Raw genomic sequence first — 19,880 nt, 5'->3', positions numbered from 1 at the left:
TACTCACAGCAGAGAGAGAGAGTTCAGAATTTTTTTTGTCAGTAGTATCTGTGTCTTTGATGAAGCGAACGTTAGGCATTTGAACCCAGAGATTTGGGTTAGAGGTCAAACTATGACATCACTGAACAAAGGACAAAAATCCAAGGAAATACCAGAGGAGAGTGCCATCTAGTGTTTCCCAATGTAACTGCTGTAAAATGGCAGGATGAGAGAGGGAGCAGAGTGTAAACGGCTTCAAGCTGCTTGCTTAGCAAGACCATATTGGTGCAAACTCGGGACCTCTGTCTTGCTAGCACACACGACCGTTCTTCTGAAGAGTCACACGAAAAGCTGGTTATTCGCTGGCGCAAGTGGGGACCCTTCAGGCGGAGGAGTAAGTGTCACACATCCCCATGTGCTACATTCACCCCTCAAACTTACTCAACTGCGACCCCAGCGTTAAGCTAAGTGCAACTGTAGATCCGTGTCACGGCACCACTGTAAAAGACAAGCTACTTGCTTAGTGAGTACCACTTACTCCAGATTTAGCCCATACTGCCGAACTCTGGACCTCTGCCTTGCCAGCACACATGACCAACCTCCTGAAGTGTCGTACTAGTCGGCGCCACACGAAAAGCAAGCTGATGCAAGTGGGGACACTTCAGGCTGAGGAGTAAGTTTCTCACATCTCCATGTGCTACAAGAACAGTACCTATAAACACCAGCAGATGGCAGCAAAATACAGCTTCTTTAAGTTGTATTTTATTGGGATCTCTTTTAAATTATAATACAATCACATTTTCACATATAACACACTGTTACAAACAACAGACATAATACACTGACATGTTGACCAGATAAATATTCTAGTCTAGTCTGAAAATATATGTTAGTTCCTTCATCTACCATAGTCCTGCACAATCTTCCAATTTATTATATTTATATGGTTCTGAAGTATTGTTTGAATATATATATTGAAAGGTTTCTGGTTTTCTCAGATAAATTGTTCAATGTCTTTATTGCTCTGAATCAAAATGTTATTTTGCCTGTTTCTCTTTTCTGCCAAGATAACAAATACAGTAAATGTTGGACAACCTATTCCTTGTATTGATTAAATGTCTGTCTCTTACCAACTGAGTACTGTTGTGAATTGGGTTTGGCCATTTTAAATGGTGTACATTTTATTTCACAATTAACTTGTTGATTGATATAGCTTGTTGGAAGAATAGCTTGTTGGAAGAATGGGTGTTTAGATTATCTCTCAGTAAATGAGTTTTCTTTGTAAAAAGATCTGCAAAATGATTGGCAATATCAGCTGGTTTTGTTATTGTTCTCCCGTCAACCTCCACACTAGATGGGCATGATGAGAGATGTACCAAGTAAGCTCTTCACTATATTCCATACCTTTTTACAATCATGATTCTGAATGTACAATGCTACACCACCACCATTCCTATTCAAATCAAACTTTATTTGTCACATGTGCCGAATACAACAAGTGAAATGCTTACTTACAAGCCCGTAACCAGTTCAAGAAGAGTTAATAAAATATTTACCAAATTAAAAAATAATAAAAAGTAACACAATAACGAGGCTATATACAGGGGGTGCAGGTACCGAGTCAGTGTGCAGGGGTAGAGGTCAATGTAATAGTCCGGTGGCCATTTTATTAATTGTTCAGCTGTCTTATGGCTTGGGGGTAGAAGCTGTTTAGGAGCCTTTTGGTCCTAGACTTGGCGCTCCGGTACCGCTTGCCGTGCGGTAGCCGAGAAAACAATCTATGACCAGGGTGACTGGAGTCTGACAATTTTATGGGCTTTCCTCTGATACCGCCTGGTATAGAGGTCCTGGATGGCAGGGCCAAATCCTAACTTTTACTTATGTCAAATTTTCCCTTAAGTCTCCCAGTGACATTAATGCATGCAACGGAGGTTAGGATTTGTCCTAGTGACTTTGACAGTACTTGGTGGTCTTTAAAAAGCAGCTCCTCTGTCAGATGTCAAACTGTATACAATAATTTGGGGGTGCTTATATGTATCCTGTTACACACTTGTACAAGTGTAATGGAAATGTGTTTCTTGCATATCCCAACTATGGCACTCTCAGGGAGTGGGGTCACGGCTAGGGTCACCATTGTCCTGCGCCCCTGGAGCCATTGGGGTTAACAAGTTGCATGGACTCACTCTGTGTGTAATAAGTGTTTAACATGATTTTTGAATGACTACCTCATCTCTGTAACCCATACATACAATGATCTGTAAGGTCCCTCAGTCGAGCAGTGAATTTCAAACACAGATTCAACCACAAAGACCACAGAGGTTTTCCAATGCCTAGCGAAGGAGGGCACCTATTGGTAGAGGGGTTAAAATAAAAAGCAGACTTTGACTATCCCTTTGAGCATGGTGAAGTTATTAATAATTACACTTTGGATGGTGTATCAATACACCCAGTCACTACAAAGATACAGGCGTCCTTCCTAACTCAGTTGCTGGAGAGGAAGTAAACCACTCAGGATTTCACCATGAGGCCAATGGTGACTTTAAAACAGTTACAGAGTTTAATGGCTGTGATAGGAGAAAACTGAGGATGAATCAATGTCATTGTAGTAACTCAACAATACTAAGCTAATTGACAGAGTGAAAAGGAAACCTGTAGAGAATAAAACATATTTCAAAACATGCATCTTGTTTGCAACAAGGTACTAAAGTAATACAAAAGCAATTCACTGAATATACATTTGTTTATTTTACCTTTATCTAACCAGGTAGGCCAGTTGAGAACAAGTTCTCATTTACAACTGCAACCTGGCCAAGATTAAGCAAAGCAGTGCAACAAAATTAAACACAGTTACACAAACAAACGTACAGTCAATAACATAATAGAAAAAAATCTATGTACAGTGTGTGCAAATGTAGAAGAGTAGGGAGGTAGGCAATAAATAGGCCATAGAGGCGAAATAATTACAATTTAGCATTAACACTGGTGTGATGGATGTGCAGATGATGATGTGCAAGTAGAGATAATGGGGTGCAAAAGAGCAAGAGGGTAAGTAATAATATGGGGATGAGGTAGTTGGGTGTGCTATTTACAGATTGGCCATGTACAGGTACAGTGATCGGTAAGCTGCTCTGACAGCTGATGCTTAAAGTTAGAGAGGGAGATATTAGACTCCAGCTCCAGTGATTTTTGCAATTCGTTCCAGTCATTGGCAGCAGAGAACTGGAAGGAAAGGCGGCCAAAGGAAGTGTTGGCTTTGGGGATGAGCAGTGAAATATACCTGCTGGAGTGCGTGCTACGGGTGGGTGTTGCTATGGTGACCAGTGAGCTGAGATAAGGCGGGGCATTACCTAGCATAGACTTATAGTTGACCTGGAGCCAGTGGGTTTGGCGACGAATATGTAGTGAGGGCCAGCCAACGAGAGCATACAGGTCCCAGGGGATTTAGTAACAAAACGGATGGCACTGTGATAGACTACATACAGTTTTCTGAGTAGAGTGTTGGAGGCTATTTTGTAAATGACATCGCCGAAGTCAAGGATCGGTAGGATAGTCCATTTTACGAGAGTATGTTTGGCAGCATGAGTGAAGGAGGCTTTGTTGCGAAATAGGAAGCCGATTCTAGATTTAATTTTGGATTGGAGATGCTTAATGTGAGTCTGGAAGGAGAGTTTACAGTCTAGCCAGACACCTAGGTATTTGTAGTTGTTCACATATTCTAAGTCCGAACCGTTCAGAGTAGTGATGCTAGTCGGGCGGGCCGCAATCGGTTGAAGAGCATGCACTTAGTTTTACTTGCATTTGGAGGCCTCAGAAGGAGTGTTGTATGGCATTGAAGCTCGTTTGGAGGTTTGTTAGCACAGTATCCAAATAAGGGCCAGATGTTTACAGAAGGGTGTCGTCTGCGTAGAGGTGGATCAGAGAATCACCAGCAGCAAGAGCGACATCATTGATATATACAGAAAAAAGATTCGGCCCGAGAATTGAACCCTGTGGCACGCCCATAGAGACTGCCAGAGGTCCGGACAACAGGCCCTCCGATTTGACACACTGAACTCTATCTGAGAAGTAGTTGGTCAACCAGGCGAGGCAGTCATTTTAGAAGCCAAGGCTATTGAGTCTGCTGATAAGAGTGCAGTGATTGACAGAGTCGAAAGCCTTGGGCAGGTCGATGAAGACGGCTGCACAGTACTGACTTTTATCGATGGCAGTTATTATATCGTTTAGGACCTTGAGCGTGGCTGAGGTGCACCCATGACCAGCTCGGAAACCAGATTGCATAGTGCAGAAGGTACGGTGGGATTCGAAATGGTCGGTGATCTGTTTGTTAACTTTCTAAGATTTTAGGAATTGAAGGACAGGATGGATATAGGTCTATAACAGTTTAGGTCTAGAGTGTCTCCCCCTTTAAAGAGGGGGATGACCGCGGCAGCTTTCCAAGCTTTGGGGATCTCAGACGATATGAAATAGAGATTGAACAGGCTAGTAATAGGTGTTGCAACAATTTTGGCGGATAATTTTAGAAAGAGAGGGTCCAGATTGTCTAGCCCAGTAGGTCCTATGATTGAGTGTAGTCTGGCCCACGAGTGTGAAGGTGAACGGAAAGGCACTGGAGCAACGAACCGCCCTTGCTGTCTCTGCCTGGCCGGTTCCCCTCTCTCCACTGGGATTCTCTGCCTCTAACCCTTTTACAGGGGCTGAGTCACTGGCTTACTGGTGCTCTTCCATGCCGTCCCTAGGAGGGGTGCGTCACTTGAGTGCGTTGAGTCACTGACGTGGTCTTCCTGTCTGGGTTGGTACCCCCCTTGGGTTGTGCCGTGGCGGAGATCTTTGTGGGCTATACTCGGCCTTGTCTCAGGATGGTAAGTTGGTGGTTGAAGATATCCCTCTAGCGGTGTGGGGGCTGTGCTTTGGCACAGTGGGTGGGGTTATATCCTGCCTGTTTGGCCCTGTCTGGGGGTATCATCGGATGGGGCCACAGTGTCTCCTGACCCCTTCTGTCTCAGCCTCCAGTATTTATGCTGCAGTAGTTTGTGTCGGGAGGCTAGGGTCAGTCTGTTATATCTGGAGTATTTCTCCTGTCTTATCCGGTGTCCTGTGTGAATTTAAGTATGCTCGCTCTGATTCTCTCTCCTTTCTTCTCTCTCTGAGGACCTGAGCCCTAGGACCATGCCTCAGGACTACCTGGCATGATGACTCCTTGCTGTCCCCAGTCCACCTGGCCGTGCTGCTACTCCAGTTTCAACTGTTCTGCTTGCGGCTATGGAACCTTGACCTGTTCACCGGACATGCTACCTGTCCCAGACCTGCTGTCTAGAGACAGCAGGAGCGGTAGAGATACTCTCAATGATTGGCTATGAAAAGCCAACTGACATTTACTCCTGAGGTGCTGACCTGTTGCACCCTCGACAACCACTGTGATTATTATTATTTGTCCATGCTGGTCATTTATGAACATTTGAACATCTTGGCCATGTTCTGTTATAATCTCCTACCGGGACAGCCAGGAGAGGACTGGCCACCCCTCATAGCCTGGTTCCTCTCTAGGTTTCTTCCTAGGTTTTGGCCTTTCTAGGGAGTTTTTCCTGGCCATCATGCTTCTACACTTGCATTGCTTGCTGTTTGGGGTTTTAGGCTGGGTTTCTGTACAGCACTTTGATATATCAGCTGATGTAAGAAGGGCTATATAAATACATTTGATTTGAAGGGATCCAGATTTGTTAGCTCTTTCAGAACCAGCTGTCTGGATGTGTATAAATCCACCTTTCAGCAGGACAATAACCTAAAACACAAGACCAAGTCTACGCTGGAGTTGCTTTCCAAGAAGACAGTGAATGTTCCTGAATGGCAGAGTTACAGTTTTGTCTTAAATCTGCTTGAAAATCTATGGCAAGACCTGAAAATGGTTGACTAGCAATGATCAACAACCAATTTAACAGAGCTTGAAGGTTTTTGAAAAGAATGGCCTAATTTTGCACAATCCAGGTGTGGAAAGCTCTTAAAGATTTACCCAGAAAGACTGACAGCTGTAATTGCTGCCAAAGGTGATTGTAACATGTATTGACTCAGGGTGTTAGGACCGACGCCGGAGATGAGAAGCCGGTACCTAGAGTCAACATTTAATCAGGAACAAACAGGTAACAAGACAGGCACAGCGTCACCACACGGGTACACAAGGACATACAACAGCAGATTACAGAACGGGGAACCAGACATGGATAGGGAAGGTAATGACAGAGGCGATAGAGTCCAGGTGAGTCCAATAATTACTGATGGGTGTGACGGGGGGAAGGCAGGTGTGCGCAATGCTGGGGAGCCTGGCGTCCTCCAGTGCCAGGAGGGTAGAGCGGGAGCAGGCGTGACACAGGGGGTGAATACTTATCTAATCAAGATATATAGATATTAAAAAATTACAAATGTTAGAATATTTCTTCCATTTCCACATTCCACCATATTTTGTGTAGATTGTTGACCAAAACCATTTAAATCCCACTTTGTAACACAACAAAATTTGGAGAAAGTCAAAGGGATGTGAATACTTTCTGAAGGCACTGTATCTGCCAAGTGGCTTACAGTCATACATCTCACATATGGGTTGACCCAGGAATCAAACTCATTTACCCTGGTGTTACAAGTGCCATGCTCTACCAACTGAGTTACAAAGGACACTGGCCCAACACTTTAACCTCGGCTACCTGCTACCACCTATGTTGAGTTGTAAAGGCTTGTGTAGGCTTCATAAGAAGATTGCAATCGCCCCTCTGAAATAACAAGGGTGAAATATGGATGGACCTGGCTCCCAAGTTGGTGGCCCTATGCCCTCCCAGGACCACCCATGGCTGAGCATTTGCCCAGTCATGTGAAATCCATAGATTAGGGCCTAATGAATTTATTTAAATTGACTGATTTTCCTTCTATGAACTGTAACTCAGTAAAATCTTTGAAATTGTTGCATTTATATTTTTGTTCAGTATGTTAGGCTACTCCACTCTAAAATAATTCCGGCATCCATACAGTGCCTTTTGATAAATATAAAACACCAAAAGTGTTATGAATGACATTCGGTTATTCAGTTATTGTCAGTCATTAGGCCTAGTCAAGTCTTGTAAACTGAATTGTAAACAATACACTGCCTGCGTTCATCTCGTTCTCGGACACTCATCTCAGTATGCATTGGCAAAAATGTCAGTGTCAATGCACATAACATTTTGGAGAGTATTCAACAAGTTTTCAAGTCTATTCGCTAATTTTTCATGCGACTGACATGCGGTAATGATAAATAGTGTAGCAGCCTACAGTTTTATTGGAATCTGTTTTAATTATTGTGAAAAGGCTCATGTTTTACCGGTATGGTGTATCCCCAATATTTATTTTGCCAGTACCGGACAGTTTTGGCTTACTTTTACCCCTGCCTACTACACACCTTTCACCTACCTTTTCACTAACCATAAACCCACCTGATCCATCTAGCACTAACCCTCTTTCCCACCCTAACCCACTTTACCCACCCTAAGACGCTTTACCCACCCTAGCCCTGCAACACCTATATAGCCTGCAACTTGATCTCAAAGTTTTACTTCGGAATTTGACGTAATTGGATGAACGTATATTTTTTCATCCATTAATTACGTGTGGTTACAGGGTTCATTCCACTTGGTTACAGGGTTAAAACAGAAACAACTCAAAGGGCTAAGTTTAGGTGTTAATTCAGAGTGGTTAAGGTTGGGGGAAAGCATAAAGCTAAAGGATAAAAAAAGTGCTGTTTCCATTTAGTATCATCAAGTACACTCCCTGCTTGCTAGACAATTGTGAACTGCCGTGGCACAGTGGTCTAAGCAGCGTGCTCTGGCTCTGAGCATAGTGAGAACCTCTCTCTCTCTCTCTCTACCTCACACTCCCCAGCCTCACCTCATCTCCCTCCACACCTCCTCCATCACCCTCCCTCCCTTAGTGATGTATGTCCAGGGCTGTTCAGTTGTTCTCCAGGCTGATGTCTAATAATGTTAACCTAAGGCTTCTTTAGGCCTCTTATCTGCTCAGAGCTGCTGGTTAACCACAGCACCACCTACTGTTGGCCTCTTTACCGGTGCCTGCAACTACCCCACACACCCACTAACTGCCCCTCAGGACCCCACTCACTAGCTAACTACCCCATTATACCTGGTCCAGCACAATACCAAAATAACAACTACTGTTGTCCTGCCCTCCATATAGCCCTCTACAGGTCTACCCTCTGGCTTAACGTGGAATCAGAACCTTGATTGGTGGTACAAATCAAGGTTCTCACTTTGAAACACAATACAATTTGGAAAAAGACATGGGATGTGAATACTTTCTGAAGGCACTGGTATATGCCGATGTATAAATATACAACAAAGTAAAAGAATTTGGCCCCATGGCGCTGGTTGGAAACTTACTTAACAAAATATGTGATGATCGCCCGTAGGTGAATAAGGTTGTTGTATCTCTGTTGGTCAATGAATGCTTAGATGAATGACTGGGCTCTGGCGTTGTCGAGTTAGTTTATAGATTTATGAGACTTACTCCTTACAGCGCGACACAGACAATCACATAATGTCATAGACAGACTATTTGAAGATTAGACAATTCAATAAGCCAGATCAAGTCTTACAAAGGTGCTTGAATAATGACATTGGAATTTGTAATGTAGTTAATGGTGGATCCGTTGTTTGCCTAACTAATAGAAACACATAGAAAGTAATAGATCAAATCTAAAATCACAGAACACACAGTCACAGAACACACAGTCACAGAACACACACACATAAACTCCTTCGTCCTTCAACCTCCATGTGCAGGGTTGTCCTGTGTCCATGTGATCGCTATAATCTGATGATTACCCTGATCCAATTGGCTAAATCAGGTGCCCCACTGAGTTCCCAGAAGGCATTGCTGTTTGATCTCTGATCAGTCTTTAGTAGAAACAACACAACACTCTACTTCACGGGGCTAACTTCCTTTTATTCAAATGTACACAATGGTCTTATCATCTTTCTACACAACATACAGAAAGAAAATCAGATTGATTTCCCATGGCAAAACACATTTTCTTTAAAATAAATAAAATAATTTATATTAATTACATTGTTTAAAAAAAGTTATCAGTACTATACTATTTACAAAGATAACAGTAGCACGGGCGTTGGCCTATGAGTGATGTATGTACAGGAACTCAGTGAGTGTGATATATACAGTAACTCTCGACGGTCCAATAAGAGAAATGCTGATTGGACCTGCTGAGTGATGTCACAGAGCAGGGGCTGGGGTCAGAGTTCAGGGGTTGGAGATCAGGGGTTTAGCTGCCAATCTCAAATGTCCTCAAGTTTTGGGGTCACCCCTGGTTCACCTCTGCCACTTTCACCCGTGCCTCGTCTCCTATAGCCCCTCCAATCCTCCAGCAGTCCACCTCAAACTTCAACACCATCAGGTTAAGTTGAAATGTTTCCACCTCCCCTACCCCCCAGGAGTTTCCAGCCCCGCTCCATCCCTCAAGGTAATGGTAGGAGAGGAAGGACTTTAAAGAGGTGATGTCTGACGTGTTTCAGTCCATTTCTTTGGAATTTGCTAATAAAAAAAGTGCTCTACAGGTGGGTCAAAATGTTTTAAGATAAAACTCTCTGCTCCTTGGGTGATTAATTAACCTTTCCACTTTAACCTCCTTTCTGGGATGGAGGGTTGCGTAGCAACCACCAGCCCCACACCATCCTTAAAATACAACATACCTGCTTTCCTGACCTTACTCTTAACCTGTTTATATTTATATATATTCTCAATACAATGCAAACATCTGACATTATGCATTTTCATGACAGTGGATAGTGTTTATGTTTTTCCTCTCGTTTTATAAAAAAGGGGTACAAATAAAGTTGTAAAATATGAACATGAAATAGAGCAGAACTATACAGAATGTTAGAAAACACACAGAGAGCATCCCATCAAATGGGAACTGCTTCGCAGATTAACAAAGCTGGGGTTGGAGGGAGTGTGTGTTGAAAAATCATGAGGTTTAGAAAAAGTGTATTGTGAGTGTGTGTGTGTATATATTTGGGTGGAGGAGGGCATATTGGAAAGTCAATTTATCAATTGGTTATAATATAACTTACACATACATTTATACATTCAAAATATCCTATGTGCTGGCATGTACTCAGGATCTGTCCACTTGTGTCCATTTTAGTTTTCCCTTCAGATGGCCAGAATCATGTGTGTTGTGCGCATATGTGTGTATTTTGTGTAATAAATGCAACGGAGGTGGTCAATCTCCCTCTCTTCCCTTTGGTGGGAGTGGTCTCAGTTTGTGTGGGCATATCTTGATCAGCTCACCGTGGCAACACCCTCCACTCCGCCCTCCTCCACTGCGTTACCCTTGCTCATGGCTTTCATCTTGTCCATGATGTCAGTAAACGTCTCCTTCACCGTCTTCTCCAGGATCCAGCCTTCGCTTTCACTCTCTGGGTCTTCTGGGTTGGCCAGGTTGCACTGGGAGGTGTTCACGTACTGGAGGCCGATCATCACAATAACCTACAGAGGATATAGAGAGACAAATTCGTTACAGCTAGCCTGGACTAAGACTACAGCTAGAGAGTGTGAAGAGCTACACCTGGCCTGAAGTAAGAGCTAGGTTCAAGAACATGCTCATGTACTGAAAGTGAAAACCCACCATAACAGAATCTAACCCCACATTAACCAACCTACAGGGGTAGACCCAGAGAGAGAGAGAGACACATCAGCCTGCACTAACAGCTGTAGGTAATGGATCACACCAATCAGCATTTAACAACTGAATATGTTCTACATAAACACATCAAACCAGTCTGAAGCAAGGAGTTAAAAACAGAGAATCACACTAACAGGGAAAGCAACAACAAGCAAAAGCAATCATAAGTTTGCTAATGTAGTAGCATAGCATACACAAGCAAATATATGTCTTTTTTTTTTACCTCTACACTATCTGTATTTCTGATTGGTCCTTTTATAACCCCCAGTATTTGATCAGGAGTCTGATTTCCATAATTGGTCCCGCCCCCAAATTAAGACATCACTCCACCTCTCACAAGGCTATCGGTAAGGTAATACCATGGAGACAGTTGCGTAACCATGGCTATTCCAGGTAGGAGATAGCCATGGTTGTTTTTGTCCCTGATAAGCTTCAGCAGATTGAGTCCAGGTTCTCAGTACACGTTAAGTACTGTAAGATTTCTAGAACAGAGATTTGCTGTCCTTAGTAATATATGTTTCACAAATAACAAAACAGCAAAAAATGTATAGTAACACTTCTCTCATACTTCAGATAATTTATTCTGAAAAGAGCGAGTTGCACCGAGACAAACAGCGCATGTTCAAGGGCAGCCATTTTGCTTTTTTGTCTGCGTAGGCTGGTGTGGGTTGCAGACTTTTGCGCCAGCCAAAATCAGTAACACACCTGATTCAACTAACCAACCAAGAATCTTCTTCAATATGGACTTAATTAGTCTTAATTAGTCTGCTTTGGTTGTTGTGAAAGCCTGCATCCACACGGGCCCACAGGATTACCAGTACAGCAGTCTAGTTACCAGCCCTGTGTACTACTGTTGTAAGCATTACAGGTGAAGCTGCCTCTACGCGTGTGTCTGTGTGTACCGTTGTAAACCTGGCAGGTGTGTGTGTGTGTGTACCGCTGTAAGCCTAGCAGGTGATGCAGCCTCTACAGAAGAGAGCAGCAGGTGTAGCAGCAGCCCACACATGACCTGGAAACATGACTATGGCAGGAGGGATGGAGGGGTGGAGGAGGTGTGGAAAAGTACATTGAGAGTAAAGGAGGACACCATGCAAGGAACTCTGGATCTAGCCAGGCATCTGGGGCAACTTTGTCATCTCTCAGTGATGAACGCCATCACAAAATAATCACCCCACCACACCTTTGAAAAGCGAGTAATAGGGAGCATTTTCCTTACCTCCAGAATAACGACCAGTAGCACCAGGGCTCCTATGGTGTTCATCATGCCTCCGTAGTAGGATATCAGTGCGTCGCGACAGCCCCGTTTCCAGATGTTCAGGTCCTCGGTGTGGTGGTCGTAGGAGTAGTGGGCCGTGTTGTTGGTCACCTGGTACTGGATGCAGGGCCGAGGGGAGCCGGGGTTACAGCAGCTGAATGGAACAGCATCCATCAGGTACTTCCCATCCACGTTGCTGCCGATACGACTGGGGGGGTGAAAAGGCAAAGGACAGAGGTTAGGGTATTATGGGTTAGGGTCAGTGCATTGTGTGTTAGGTTCAAGGTCTTATGGGGTTAGCGGAGTGAAAAGGTAGCCATCCATCGGGTACTTCGCATCCACATTACTGCTGAAGCGAATGGGGGTCAGATGGCAAAGGGCAGAGGTTAGGCTCAGGGTAATATATGAAAGTGCTACCCAATCCATCCATCATGTACTGTAAGTGTGAGAAAGTGCTAGTGAACTACCAGCATTTAGAAAGGTAGGTTTAGGCTGAAAGAACATCTACAACAAAGTCTCTCATACCTTGACACAACCTAACACTGATTTTTCATTCAGTATCCATGATAGAGGGTTTACAGTGCTTGCATTGTTTCTGACACAGAGCTGAAATCAGTTCACAGTGTACCTGGTAAAGAGAGGATCATGAAGGTCTATCAGTCTCTCACATGCTGTTTGAACGGGATTAACCCCATTAGCTCCTCCCTACTGTGAACACGGCCTCTTCACACTGGCTTTGGGAAGAAACAGTGCAAAGGAAAACGAATACTGTCACTTGCTTTCCAACGAAGGTGCATGAGCCAAGAACTCTGCTCACATTGGGAAGGAACAATAATACTTCCACTATACCTCGCTTTCCAACATAAACAGATATGCACACTGAAGATGAGAAAAACATTCAGCAACTCTTGGAGGACACATCTTTCTTGGAAAGATGCACATATAGTATATCTGCCAAATACTCAGAAATTACAGCAAAAGGATATGGAAAGTCATGCTGCACACCACTTACGAATGATCTCTACCAGAGTTACTTTCCTCTCCTACACTGAGAGGACATTTCAGAGGATGTATTGAAATTGTATAAAAAAATTGATGATTGATCCATTACTTTCAATGAGGATGAATTGCCGAAATGGAATTAGTCTGCATACTAGCTAATAGATGGCTGGATATACAGTAGTAGTAAACATCGTTGTGGCTTGTCAACAGAGTTGTAGTTGACGGGTAATCAATCAAGCAGTTTGTAGATCGTCTGAGTAGATGAGGATTATCCTAACAAAGTGAGACTGAATGGACTGACTGTGACTGCAGTAATCTCTGATTCTGTAGGAGGAAGTGTGCATTTGGCCTTTGGGTGGTCTGGGGGTGGGGTTTCAATTGTGATTGACATTTGTAGAGCAGTTCTAAATTAGCATTATGGAAAGAGTGGTGTGATAGCCTAGCAGGTAGCCTAGTGGTTAGATTGTTGGGCCAGTAACTGAAAGGTTGCTAGATCGAATCCCCTAGCTGACAAGGTAAAAATCTGTTGTTCTACCCCTGAACAAAGCAGTTAACACACTGTTCCTAGACCGTCATTGTAAATAAGAATTTGTTCTTAACTGACTTGCCTAGTTAAATAAAAATGTGACAGGGATACAGATCATTCCCAGTCATTCCCAACAATATGGACATGTAATTACACTCGTTTGGGAGTACTCACACTGTAGGTTAACGCTGACACAGACCAGGGATGGGAAACTCTTAACAGGACCTTGATTTGCCGAATCAGATGTATTACAGTAGGGCTAGAGACAAAATTTGCATAGATCTCCAGGAGGAGGGTTTGCAGGCCCTGCTTTAGATAATTTGTTTCCTGAAAGATGAGCAATTTAAGCAGGACTAAGATGTGGTCCTTTAACAGCCCATAGCCCATCATCATCATCATCAACCCTGAATCAAAAGAGCATGCAGCTAATATCTCCTTGAGGTCCAATTGGTTAATCACTGTGTCTAGCTAAGCCCTTATTGGTCAATAATTGTCGTAAGTGAATGGTTGGCCAATCACTGTCTCCACGCAAGGCCTTGTTGGCTAACTCTGTCTCTCCCTCTAGACAGGTCTATTCCCAGACCATCACAAGGCCGCATACTGATTGGTTAGCACATAAGCCTGAAGGAGGAGGAAATGTGGTCCAAGAAGATTGGCCACTAAGAACTCACAGGCTCACACACACATTTGCACACACGGTGAATGCACACCTGAGAACACTTTTAATGAAAACTGTCCATTTTTACAACCACACACTTGATATCACTTACACTGAAAACCAACACTTGAAACACCTGCACCCAAACACACCTTACACCCATACACTGTAAAACAAACCCTTGCATCATTCCCCTTCAACTCTCACAGAAAGCTCACCTCCCTCCCCACCACCACTTTCGTTATTACTCCACACTAATGACTGAATCCCCCTCACCTCCCGTAAATCGAAAACCAACCCACACGTACGCACAGCCCCATCACCACCTCTAACACTAAAACCTCAAATCCACTGACCCTGTAATCCCTCCTTTACCTTATAATCGAAAGTGACCCTTTTATATTGCTTACGGCCCCCCTCCTTGCACCTGCAATCCATTTATACTGAACACCCATTAAGAACAGTGAACTCACCATAAACTAACCCTACAATCTCCATTCATGCCATTTGTTGGTGTGGGCCTAATATATAGGCCTCTTATTTTTTTTTTAAACTTACATTATAACCACCTAATAGTTAGGGATAGGGTTGGGATAGCTTTAGAACTGATCCTAGAGCTGTTGCTAATATCATGACTCACTCTTTTACTTCCTTGGCGCTGAAGTCCAGGTAGCGGTTGCTGACCCACTGGATCTCGAACCAGTCCCTGAAGTTGTTGTTGCCGCAGCAACGGAACTCAATCTGCATCTGGTCCAAAGTCCTCTTCATGTAGCAGCGTCCCGGCGTGTCTGTGTCCTTGTAGAACTTCAGGGCGTTCTTCAGGCCCTCGGCCAGCGTGAACTGGAGAGGGATCCTCATCAGGAAGCAGAGCAGAGCCGTCAGCACCAGGAGGCAATTGAAAGCCACACAGGAGACTAGGAAGGGTTTGAGCATAGGCTTCCACCTGGAGAACTTGATAGGGTCCAAGGAGTCGTAGCAGATCTTGCCTCCCATGGCATTGATCCCACAGGCCAGCAGCCCCACGGCAATTAGTAAGTTAGGAACGAAGTGGCTCTCATTGTTGTCCATCATCTCCGAGCGCTTACGCAGCTCGATCTTAAAGAACAGCCCCATGCTGAAGACGAGCACGCCTGCCATCACTGAGAACCAGTACATCAGCCATAGGAACTGGGCTAGCTTCACCCGCTTCTTCAGGTCAAACTTGACCACCATTAGTGCCATGGTGGCAACCTAGGGATATTCCTTACCTATACACAAGGAAAGTACACTACTGAGATGAGATATAGCTCTAAGGTCTGGTCCTTCTTCTGGATGTCCCAGCCAGCAGAGTTTCAGCTGTTCTCGTTAAGCGGTGTGAACCGTTGATTCCCTGTAAGGTGGTTTCAGCCGTTCTCTTCGTCTCTCAGTCTCTCCTGCAGCTCATCCAGCAGTGCAGGACTGTCAGCTCAGGGAATGATCTGTAATCCATCCCAGAGAGAAGGAGCAGAGGTAAAGAAAGAGGAGTGCGGTTATTCCTTCAGGGCCCTCTCCTCTCCCATAGTGGCTGGTCCCTACAAAGAAAACTCACCCAGACAGATGACAGAACACAGGGTCACACCTGCCCCCTTGCCTTGGTTCTAAACTTTCCCTCCAAAAACATTGAAATCAACAGGTGAGGCTAATCGTGATGTTCCTTTCGCTGGTTGGAAGAGGATTGAGGAAGATCCTCCAGATTCCAGGCGGAGGGGAGGTGCGTCATGATAATCCCCTGTAAGCAGCCTGATCCCATTTACAAAAATCCCTCTCCAGAAGATGAGCCTGACTGTAAGCTGTTGCCAGGAGACATAATTGGTTTGAATGCTCACATGGTCATCGTCACCCTGATCGAATGCACCGGGGGCCATTAAAGGACAGTTAACGGTTGATGGAGACTGGAGATGTGGAACTACGCCGTGCTGCACTTTTGGAAGGGGTCCCTGGGTTCAGACAAGGAAGAATGTTTACAGTGTAGTCACCTAAGATGTTTCAGTAAACCACCCAAAAACCATGTAAGCCCCTCAGACTCCCCATGACCCACCTACACTCAGCAGTCAATATCAACAACCTGCCAGTCTCTTACCTGTAGTAAGGAAGCAGACAGATTTAGATATAGGTGTTTGTGTCTACACTAACTGAACTATCAGTGTATGCTGATGGCAGTTTGGTAGACCAATAACTAACTTCTAACGGGGGCCTCTTCACTGCACAGCAGTTAGGATTGTGATGTGTACAGTATATGAGAGCAGGGAGATGTGTGTGGTTGTGTCAGTGCATTCAATTAACTACATGATAGACTAGTGTACATGTGAGCTACACTGGGACGCACAACAGGCCAGCAGACCTGATGACACCTTCAGTAGTTGGCAGAATGTGACCGAGCCAGAGATCAGAGAAACCAGAAGAGCATACTGGTGTTAGTGTACCTGAGGGCGGAGATCAGCACTGTCACAACAGCAGTATGATATTGACATCGAATGAGTTAGCTATCTCATGGGAAGAGTGGGGACAGGATGTGGAAAGGGGAAGAAACCATTAGGGGCATGCACAGATTAAGACTAGTCCTGGACTAAACAGCATTTTCAATAGAGAGTCCTAGGAATTTGAGGACTAGGCTTAATCTGTGTACGGGAAACCTTCCTGTTTCAGTAAATTATTTAATGCACAATTAAAGACAGATTGGTTGGTTGGTGTCAGCCAAACCCTTTATTCACATATCTAGTATTTACTCCAGACCACTTAATCAGAAGAACAGATACAGTGAGGTATTTAGTGCTTTATAGATGGGAGAATAATGACAGAACAAGTGCTGTTTGTAAACATAAGATGGCATTTAAGGACTAAGATGGTCCTTCTGATTAAATAAGCTGTGTTACCTGTGGTTAACACATTACCTGTGGTTAACATATTCTGTTTATTGCTCAGTATGGTCGTGAGAAAGCAGTAATGCAGCAACTTTTTCCCTCCCTGTGAGGAAATATTAAAGATTACAGGCAGCACGCTACCGTGAATATTACCCAATATTTATTTAATGGTTAACCCTGTCAGGACATCTATGGAACAACTGTGAGTACGATGGAACAACTCATCAGCATGAAAAGCAAAGTCACGTAAGGCTTTGTCACATCAGGGCTAAAAGAAAATAAGAAAAATGTATTTCTTTGATTGACAGGCTCTTTGTATACTAATGTCTCTATGAGTCCCACTCTGTTCTTCTCTCCGTTTCTGGAATGACAGACCAGTTAGGAGATTGGGTACCTAAGGCCAGCCAGTTAAAATCATCCACCTGGTTCCAGTTGTTCCTCTCCCGATCCAGACCAGACACCTTGAAGTCCTGGTCCAGACCCAGGTAGGACCAGGCAAAGGGGGCAAAGCGCACCCCTTGGCAGTCCTCTATGATGGCGCGACTGGTGACATGCAGATAGACCTGTGTGTCGGTGGTGTGGTGAGTCCGTAGCTGCTGGCATGGGAAGGAGAGGGTGCTGCCGGTGCAGTGGTCCACAAACACAGAGCTGGACACTGGGCCAGAGAAGATTTCACAGTTCTGGACGTGTTTGATGTGGACGGTGCTGGGGGAGCCCAGGAGTCTGACCTTGCAGTTGGTCAGGTGGGTCAGTAGAACATCCTGTTGTTTAATCTCCTCCCCTGACTTGGTCAGCACCTGCCAAAAATAAAACAGTGGTCATCAGACATTTAAGATACATACCTGCAAAGAGTAGAACCTAAACCACAATTGACTAGAGACAAACATTCTCAGAAGAAATGCTTGAATATTGTTATGTTAGGGACTGTTACCTGGCCCTCAAAGTGGGAGAAGCCACACTGCTCTGGGGGGCTTACGGCTCCGTCCACTTTAGTTCGGCCAGAATCCTTAGGCGTTACAGGTGGAGCTGGTGGGTCTACTTTGGGTGTATTTGCTGCGCGCGACCTAAAGGCGAACTTCTTCTTGGGGAGAATCTCGTCTCTCTTCTCGGCCAGACAGTTCTGTAGTTTCTGGAGCGCCGCCTGGGCCTGTCTCAGCTCGTACTGCGGTAAAAACACCATGCTATCGTTTAGAAACTTCTGGAGGAGCTGTGTTTTAGTAGTCACTTCCTCCAAGGTTTGAGTGGCCAGGGCGCGGTCAGTAGCCCCCGAGCAGCCCTCCAGTAACTCCTCGATAGTCGCCCTTTCACTACTGAAAGTCGCGGTGAAGAACCCACTCTTCTCCTCCGTGACAGACTGGCTATTTTTCGCTTCTTTCTTTCTCTCCACGTCCTCAAGCCTATCTTGTTCTCGTTTCAGCATCCTGTCCGGGATCTTAATGCCGGACTCACTGGGACCAGAATCCTCGTTTCCCTGACAAGTACCACTCTCCACGTCCATGTTTTCACTGATATTGTTTGTATCCGCAAAGATTCGAATACGGAAGAGATGCGGTTGCTTCGTAACAAACGGCCTTCTTATTGGATACATCTCTCCTCTCTTGTGACTATACTGTTATTCCATTGGTGGATTAGGGAGCGTTGTTTGCTACGTTCTCCCACTCCCACCCAAGTTCATACATAATTGTTTAAATCCATAACAAATATCCAGTGGTGGAAAAAATATCCAATTGTCATACTTTAGTAAAAGTAAAGTTACGTTAATATAAAATGACTCAAGTAAAAGTGAAAGTCACCCACCCAGTAAAATACTACTTGAGTAAAAAAATAAAAAAATAGGTTTTAAATATACTTAAGTATCAAAAGTAAATGTTTTTCTAAAATATGCTTAACTATCAAAAGTAAAAGTATCAATTATTTCAAATTTCTTATATTAAGCAAACCAGACAGCATGATTAAAAAAAAATAATAATAATTTACGGAGAGCTAGTTTCACACTCAGACATAATTTACTAATGAAGCATTGTGAGTCTGTTTAGTGAGTCTGCCAGATCAGATGCAGTAGGGATGACCAGGGATTTTCTCTTGATAGGTGTGTGAATTGGTGTGTGAATTGTTTCCTGTCCTGCTAAGCATTCAAAATGTAACAAGTGCTTTTTGGTGTCAGGGAAATGTATGGAGTAAAAAGTACATTATTTTCTTTAGGAATGTAGTGGAGTAAAAGTTGTCCAAAATATTAATAGTAAAGTACAGATACCCCCCAAAATGACTAAAGTAGTACATTAAAGTATTTTTTACTTAAGTACTTTACACCACTGCAAATATCCATATGTAATGATGTTTATGTTTTATTGTGCCCCATTGCGAAAGCAAGTGGAAGGATGACAGTGCACATATTAAGCAAAACCTGAGCTTTAATCTAGAATAGAATACAAATTTCAGAATAGTAAAGTAGTATATCAGTAGCCACCTTCACAGTAGGTGTAGAATAGTTTATTATGCATTTCTCAATGTCACACACACCTCACTTTCACGTACAGTACCTGTTAATTCGTCTACAGGAAGAAATAACTGCACTTTTCCAGCGTAGACTGCTGATGCAAGTATAAGAAATGGGTCTGTAGTATATAGAACACAATAGGCCTATATGAATTCATAAAATGTACACCAGAATAGACTGAATTACAAACATCTCTGATTGAAAATGGTGTACATAGCATCACTGTGAATATGATTAATTGTGTTACATTTGCGATGACTTATAAAAGCTGTTTGCCCCCTCCTATATCCCATTGGAGGGTATGTGAGTGGAATAACGCCCTGGTTTTGCTGATCTCTCTGTAGACACA

The 19,880-nt window shown here is 43.8% G+C and overlaps 2 protein-coding genes across 2 annotated transcripts; both read right to left on the bottom strand.

Annotated features, from left to right (window-relative positions):
- Positions 1–9,328: 9,328 nt before the first annotated feature.
- prph2a (peripherin 2a (retinal degeneration, slow)) lies at positions 9,329–15,376 on the bottom strand. The gene is made up of 4 exons (XM_038974942.1): positions 14,796–15,376; positions 11,931–12,177; positions 10,321–10,518; positions 9,329–9,409 (listed from the first exon to the last, which is right to left on the bottom strand). Exons 1-4 carry the CDS (start codon positions 15,374–15,376, stop codon positions 9,329–9,331), a joined length of 1,107 nt encoding a protein of 368 aa, XP_038830870.1.
- A 1,478-nt stretch (positions 15,377–16,854) lies between these two features.
- Positions 16,855–18,574, bottom strand: LOC120029557 (tubulin-specific chaperone C-like). The gene is made up of 2 exons (XM_038974825.1): positions 17,966–18,574; positions 16,855–17,831 (listed from the first exon to the last, which is right to left on the bottom strand). Exons 1-2 carry the CDS (start codon positions 18,530–18,532, stop codon positions 17,364–17,366), a joined length of 1,035 nt encoding a protein of 344 aa, XP_038830753.1. The 5' UTR covers positions 18,533–18,574; the 3' UTR covers positions 16,855–17,363.
- Positions 18,575–19,880: the final 1,306 nt, after the last annotated feature.

The sequence above is a fragment of the Salvelinus namaycush genome, chromosome 35, assembly GCF_016432855.1.
Source record: "Salvelinus namaycush isolate Seneca chromosome 35, SaNama_1.0, whole genome shotgun sequence".
Classification (NCBI taxonomy): Eukaryota; Metazoa; Chordata; class Actinopteri; order Salmoniformes; family Salmonidae; genus Salvelinus; species Salvelinus namaycush.
The sequence above is the reverse complement of the archived record's forward strand: the minus strand, read 5'-3'. Positions and strand labels throughout refer to the sequence as shown.

What these genes read in the sequence shown, in the direction of transcription:
- prph2a (XM_038974942.1), bottom strand. Translation starts at nt 15,376, where the DNA reads ATGGCACTAATGGTGGTCAAGTTTGACCTGAAGAAGCGGGTGAAGCTA. An exon ending in TACTGGTCGTTATTCTGGAG is followed by an intron (nt 10,519 to 11,930) that starts GTAAGGAAAATG and finishes TATCCTCTGTAG; the next exon opens with GTTATTGTGATGATCGGCCT. An exon ending in GAGTGGAGGGTGTTGCCACG is followed by an intron (nt 9,410 to 10,320) that starts GTGAGCTGATCA and finishes ATGGTGTTGAAG; the next exon opens with TTTGAGGTGGACTGCTGGAG.
- LOC120029557 (XM_038974825.1), bottom strand. Translation starts at nt 18,532, where the DNA reads ATGGACGTGGAGAGTGGTACTTGTCAGGGAAACGAGGATTCTGGTCCC. An exon ending in TCTCCCACTTTGAGGGCCAG is followed by an intron (nt 17,832 to 17,965) that starts GTAACAGTCCCT and finishes TATTTTTGGCAG; the next exon opens with GTGCTGACCAAGTCAGGGGA.